General features: G+C 37.7%; 1 protein-coding gene across 1 annotated transcript in view; it reads right to left on the bottom strand.

The window, feature by feature from the left end:
* The window catches only part of mpdz (multiple PDZ domain crumbs cell polarity complex component), an 80,672-nt gene that overhangs the window by 58,134 nt on the left and 15,365 nt on the right, over positions 1 to 7,173 (bottom strand). Inside the window, exons 4-8 of the mRNA XM_016535702.1 lie at positions 5,961 to 6,061; positions 5,838 to 5,849; positions 3,482 to 3,692; positions 2,071 to 2,199; positions 660 to 848 (exon numbers count right to left, since the gene is read on the bottom strand). Of these exons, the coding sequence (XP_016391188.1) occupies positions 660 to 848; positions 2,071 to 2,199; positions 3,482 to 3,692; positions 5,838 to 5,849; positions 5,961 to 6,061 (642 nt within the window). The remainder of the gene's footprint in view (positions 1 to 659; positions 849 to 2,070; positions 2,200 to 3,481; positions 3,693 to 5,837; positions 5,850 to 5,960; positions 6,062 to 7,173) is intronic.

Below are 7,173 nucleotides of genomic sequence, written 5' to 3'. Positions count from 1 at the left end.
AGACAACAGGAGATGGACTTTTTCACTGGAGAAAGCGTTATTATGGATAATGGACTCACATTTTAGCTTTTTCATATTTAAGTTAAAAACGTCTTAACTCTTTCCCCTCCAGCATTTCTGAAAAAAGTTGCCAGCCACCGCCAGCGATTTTGATGATTTTCACTAAAATGTGATGGCCTCCAGAATATTTTTCTGTTTGAATATTTGAATATGCAATACACCAAAATAAAGATCAAGCCTCTACTTTTAAACAAAAAAATCAGTTTTATTCTAGCTTAAAGCATTCTTTTTTTATCAACACTTGAATATAGGTAGGTTTCATAAAAATGCATAATTTTGAGCACTGGAGTGGAATGGATTGCTTGTGGATTATTGTGATGTTTTTATCAGCTGTTTGGACTCTCATTCTGACGGCACCCATTCACTGCAGAGCATCCATTGCTGAGACACTGATGCAATGCTACATTTCTCCAAATCTGATGAAGAAACAAACTCATCTACATCTTGGATGACCTGAGGGTGTGTACATTTTCAGCACATTTTCATTTTTGGGTGAACTGTTCTTTTAAGACAGCATGGTTATCAGTCAATGCAGTCAATCTCAAAAGAGCAAAATACAGTATGTAGTATACAGCAATGTGGCACATGTGCAGCTGAACCTGTTGCTCAGTGACGGTCGGCAGGGCGACAGCAGCGGGCGTAGCATCATCCACCGTCCCGCGACTGATGAGGAGTCGGACTCTGTTTCCACATTGTTTCAAAACTTGAGCAACCTGCTCACTGCTCAGACCAAACAGATCCGTATCACCGATCCGCAGGACGTGATCCCCACTTCGCAAGCGACCGTCCTAGAACCAGTGAGAGAGACGGTGAACTTCTGTATTTTTCATAAACAGATTTTATGACATTCTTCAATGTTTTATTCCTGGGTTGAATTCACTGGACCCCTCACAGGGTTATTAGACAATCATTGTTGACTTCAGTTTTGTTTTTTTAGGACTGTCAAGTGATTATTTTTTTTTATTCTAATTAATTAGATGCTATGCAGATTAACTACACTAATTAATCACAAATTAAATGCACATCAATTTTGACTGAGAAATTACCCCACAAAAGATAATTTGAAGTCATTATTGTGTTAAATGAGAAAAGCATTGAATAGACATTACAAAAAGTAGCTTTAGAAAGAAACATTTTGATTCAGCATTGCATAAATAATGATAGCAATTGGGTATTAATGTTTTGTTAATTGAATATTGAAATATGTAATGAATAAAAAAAAGGAAATGATACTCTAAATATGAAACAAAAACCGCCAGTCTTAATGAGTGAGTGAGTGAGTCATTCAACCAATTCATTCAAATTGCTGATTCATTCAGAAACTAGTCTTTATGAATGAGTCACTGAATCATTCGCTCACTCTGTTTAAAAAAATGTGGATTCATTCAGTAACAAAACAGTGCTGTGTTTTGCTCAGAGACGCAAAACAATTCTGGTGCTGGCTTTGTTTGGAGCAATTTTCTTTGGCGGAATTGAACCAAAAAATATATATATATAAACAAACAAACAATATTGACAATATTGTATCTAAAACGTAACACAATACTAACTTCTTGTTTATTGAACCATTCCATAAAATCAATATCACATTTGCAATTGTGCAGATATTCAGGAAAAACAGCACTCTTGCTTGTGTGATATTGCTAAACTATATCACATGATATAAATATAAGACAAAAACCCATACAGGGGCATTTTTTACTCTCATATCTTGACTTTTAGGGGGATATAATTGCATTTATAGGCTACATGACACAGTCAGTCATCCTGCATCATGTTTGTCAGTAACTGCTTGCAATGCAAGATGACACACAGATTACGCTTTATTAAAAATGAATTGCACCAAATGAACTTGACAGCCCTACTATTTTTCTTGCCTTTCTTCAATTGCTCGAAAAGAAAGCAGAGTTTAAGGTTGTGCAGTGGAGAACAGGTCAGAGGGAGGGGCATACAGACAGACAGAGACACATTGGTCATAACAGTGCATAAAAAGGTCAAAAGTGAACTTACCTGGTCAGCGATGCCTCCAGGTAGAATGGTTTTGACGATAACGCCGGTGGTTTTACCACCAACAATCCCGAAGCCCAAACCGGTTCCATCGTTCACCAGCTCGATCGTCTCCACGTGAGTCCAGTGGGTCTATAATGGCACAAGCACACAATAAAGGGGGTCATCTAAAAATAAAAAATAGTTTAAAAAGCATGTTAAAATGCAAGTTCATGATTTTTGCATTCATAGCGGATTCATTTGTTTCTGAAAAATACAAGTTAGAAATGTAACAGTGATTCTATTATTGCCAGCTAACCATCAGATTGCCATAAATCCTGTGGATGTTGCTGCTGCACGTACCCAGCTAACAAAATATGTTCTAGGAACATTTAGCTAAAGTTCCCATTAAGTAACATTATTCCTGAACGCTCCCTGAACATTCAAAACATGCAGTTGTTTTTAAAACGCTTAAAACGTTAGGGGAACATTCTGTTTTACAATTTTGCAACATTATGAGAATGTTCTCTGAACATTCCGAAACAAGTAGTAACATTTAAAAATGAACGTTCTATTAACATTGCTGGAGGAACATTTGTTGCTAACTTTGAGAGAACGTTCTGAGAATGTTCCTTGTTAGCTGGGATCAAAATACAACGCTAACAAAAGAGATGTGACGCAGCCAGCCCTGTTCTCCCTCTTTGGAAAACATCTCACAATAATACATGTTGTTCAAGTGACCATAAAATGCCAGTCAGTTGACTGTTGTATTCATCACTCAAGTCCTAATTCGTGGCTCCTGATCGTCTAAGCCAGTGGATGACCAATATCAATAGTGTCCTGAAGGCAACTCACCCACATGAAGGCAGACGACCACATTGCTGCTGCAAAGACATCTGTGAGAGAGACTCCTTTAGGAGTGGCTCACGACACAGTTACGCTCCTGATGGAATGACACACCAGCGGACACGAATGAAGACTATCAAGTATCACACAGGCACTAGAGATCACCTCCCGTGTTTCCATGCTAGTTGATGGTGCTATTCAATGTAGTCTGAATTGCAAAATGTACACCACAGAGCCAGTCTCAGCGGTCATTTAGTGCAGCCACAATAGTTTTGTAGGGATGAAATCATTGATCAAATCAGCGACTTCAATTAGTGTTTTCAGATAGCGTGTTTTGACTGTCAGTGTCTATTTCGTGCACAAAACTTGGAGAAGCTACAATAGGTAAACATAGCGCTGGAATAACCATCTCAATTTCTGATATTGATTCTTAAATATCAAGATCGGTCTTTTAGTTTGTGCTGTTTCTGTTGATCCATGAACATCACTTAACATTATTTGTAGCACCTGCCATTCCATAATCACAATAGGTTTTGTGCCTTGTTACTTTTAATAGGAAACAAAGTCTCAGCTTTCAAATTCGGTCAACACTGGAGTGTGCTGAAAGTGTGCTAGCAGCACTGGGAGTCCTGGACACCACCGGGCTGGAGAGCTGCGGGACAGGCCCACGGGCGACAGTGAGGCTCACGCAGTCTGACACTCGCTGCAGGAGAACGATGGCCTGCTGGTGACTGACGCTCTGATCCAACAGCTGACCGTTAATCGCCAGTATCTGATCTCCTTCCTTTAGCTTTCCATCGCTAGAATAGAGAAACATATGTTTAACAACCAAATCTGTTCTGAGATCAGCTCACAATCACTACAGAGCAAAGAATGTGATGAGTTTCAAGCTTGCAGATAACACACTACCAGTTAAAAGTTTTTGAACAGAAAGATGTTTAATGTTCTTTAAAGAAGTCCTGTAAAGTACTATTTTCATTTGTTTGCAATTAACATGGAAATAAGTGTCTGAAAACATTACATTCGGTTCACACTTAAGTGTATTCATATAAGTATATTTTCCTAATAATTGCTCTTTTTAAAAGTCTGCTAAAGTGTAATTCTTTTTCAGAAGGACAAAATTACAAAAAAGAAATAAATGACAATGTGAATGATGACCTTATGGCTGAACTAAGAATGATTATGCAACACTGTTTTTGTAGTACAATGTAAGATATATATATATATATACAATTAGTGTTTTCAGATAGCGTGTTTTGACTGTCAGTGTCTATTTCGTGCACAAAACTTGGAGAAGCTACAATAGGTAAACATAGCGCTGGAATAACCATCTCAATTTCTGATATTGATTCTTAAATATCAAGATCGGTCTTTTAGTTTGTGCTGTTTCTGTTGATCCATGAACATCACTTAACATTATTTGTAGCACCTGCCATTCCATAATCACAATAGGCTTTGTGCCTTGTTACTTTTAATAGGAAACAAAGTCTCAGCTTTCAAATTCGGTCAATTTTACCCCAATATACAAACAACAGATGTGGTTTTGACGCTCTTTAATGTGGCATGATAGATCCCTGTAGCACCTCTTTTTTTCTGTTTCGGTTATCGGCCAAGCGCATCCTGATTTTTCGGTTTTGGCCCACAATTTTCATTTTGGTGCATCACTAGTAAATATACAGTAGAATAAAGATGTCAGAAAAACAAACTTGCGTGACAACAAAATCAGGTCAAAACAAAGTTCTTTTGGAGTTCGAAACAGCTTGCCAGTTTGAAGTCCCATTACTCTGTGGTGTTTAAATAATAGGTAGGTTATGCTTAGGGCCTTAATAGTAAAATTTTTGCACATTTTTTTTTTTCAGAGAGAGCAGGGTGGGACCACAAATCTCAGCTCAGACAACTTTTTAAATACAGACTATTATTGTTTTTTACTTTTAACATATTTGAGTGCTTTATCCTGTTCACAGATGTTAGAAAAAATAACTTTGAAGTTCAAACAAACTGCAAGATCGCCGATCCCAAAAGGAAAACAGCAGGGGGCCGTATCCTTTTATAAAGGGGCTGTGTCACATCTCTATTATGTCTCGCTCCCCACTAAGCGCAGCAGGAATATTCACAGGCTTAGCCATCCCTTGGTGCTTAGGAGACATGAAACAGAACTTTTATACCACTTTCAACACAACTTTTGTCATTCAAGTGGTGTAACCTTCCAAAAAATGTAATCGAATGTTTCCCTTATTTACCATGAATAGAAGCAGACACTGCTGGGTTGGACCAATTATTTTTATTGTGAATGTGTTTGAAAGAAGTCTCTTCTGCTCGCCAAGCCTGCATTTATTTGATAAAAAATGCAGTAAAACAGTAAAATGTTTATAATAATAATATAATCAGATCATAATATAATAATAATCAGAAATGTTTCTTGAGCAGCAAATCAGCATATTAGAATGATTTCTGAAGGATCATGTGACACTGAAGACTGGAGTAATGATGCTGAAAATACAGCTGCGCATCACAGAAATAAATTACATTTTACAATATATTAACATATAAAACAGCTATAATGCTCAGTACAATGTAATATATATATATATATATATATATATTTGTATGGAGCACATAACGAGCAGGCAGAAATTTGCTCTCACAAAGAGACACCAAAGTGATAAAATGCACCAACATGTCAGCAAACTAGCTTCAGCAGTGACTTTGAGCAGGAAAATGCTGACGTGACATGAACTGGTGACACATTTATGATTAGAAGGGAAGAAATGAGAATTGCAGCAGATCTTTAAAATATGAGTAATCTTTATTTTTAAAATGGGAACGAACTAGAGGAGTGGTGTGTACAAATCACTGATCATCTGACTGGATGAGTGTCTGGATGTGTGTGTGTGTGTGTGTGTGTGTGTGAGTGTGTGTGTGTGTGTGTGTGTGTGTGTTCTGACCTGTATGCCACACTTCCATATTAATAGCTTAATAATACAATGTAAATGCAATAAATGGTTATTATTATTGTGTGCATCCAATAGATGCAGTTTATAATTGAACTTCTGTCTCTGCCAGGTCACTTCCAGCGTGCCGTTGGCTGTTCGCAATAGGCCAACACCTTAAAGCCTGGGGTAGCCGCGGCTGCCGTTCCCCTGGTGACAGTGCTCTGAATCCTACAAGCCTAGCAGGATGCCTGCAGGAATGTTCCTTCAATCACAGGGAGTCTCATCACTCTCCTGTGCAGGAGGAAGCTGCTCAGAAACACTGTCACCTTCACTTAGCCCCACACACAGACAAGTCCCACTGCGGTCCCTGCTTGTAGATTCTCAGACAGCAGACACAAACACACATAATCACACACACACACACACACACACATAATCACATAGCTGTTTGGATTTGTGCTCAGAAAGTGAATGACTAAATGTGTGGTTTCTTATTGACTATTTAAGAGCCATATGAGAGTTAAATATTGTTTAGCAAAGATTTAAATGATCTAGATCAGAGATGCCCAAACAAGGGCCGGTGAGACAAAGTTGGCCCCTGATGCCCTTTGATTTGGCCCACCATGCCATATCAGGAGTGGGGGGGAAATAGGAAAAAATGCCACTGAAGAATACCTTCATCTCTATTTTATCTTTTTAACATTAAACAAATAGATAATATAGAGAATATAACTGAATCGGATGGATGGATAGAACAATAGGACGATAGATCGAACGATGGAAGGATGGATGTAGCAATAGATGGATGGATGGATGGAACAATAGAATGATAGATCGAAAGATGGATGGATGGATGTATGGTAGGCACTGGAGTAATGATGCTGAAAATACAGCTGCGCATCACAGAAATAAATTACATTTTACAATATATTAACATATAAAACAGCTATTTTAGATGGTAATAATATTTCACTGTGTTTACTGTATTTAGGATCAAATAAATTAGCCTTGGTGAGCAGAAGAAACGTCTTTCAAAAATATTTTAAAAATGCAATTATAACAAACTTTTGACCTGTAGTGTATGTTCATATATGACTAAACAAACCAAACTAAATGAAAAAAAATCACCAAGTTCTGAAACAAAAGCTCAAAAACTATGTGAAACTTAGGTGAAAATGCCATAAGTTTGATTAATAGTAATAGTGACGCTTGCCTTTTCAAACACCCCTATATGTGACTATAGGGGTGTTTTTTATGTGCAAGTTTATATGTGTGAGTGTGTGTGTGTGTGTGTGAGTGTGAGTGTGTGTGTGTGTTGTGTGTGTGTGTGTGTGTGTGTGTGTGTGTG

Source organism: Sinocyclocheilus rhinocerous, unplaced genomic scaffold, assembly GCF_001515625.1.
Source record: "Sinocyclocheilus rhinocerous isolate Xijiao unplaced genomic scaffold, SAMN03320098_v1.1 scaffold1898, whole genome shotgun sequence".
NCBI lineage: Eukaryota > Metazoa > Chordata > Actinopteri > Cypriniformes > Cyprinidae > Sinocyclocheilus > Sinocyclocheilus rhinocerous.
Note: the sequence above shows the minus strand (reverse complement) of the source record. Positions and strands in the feature narration are given on the sequence as shown.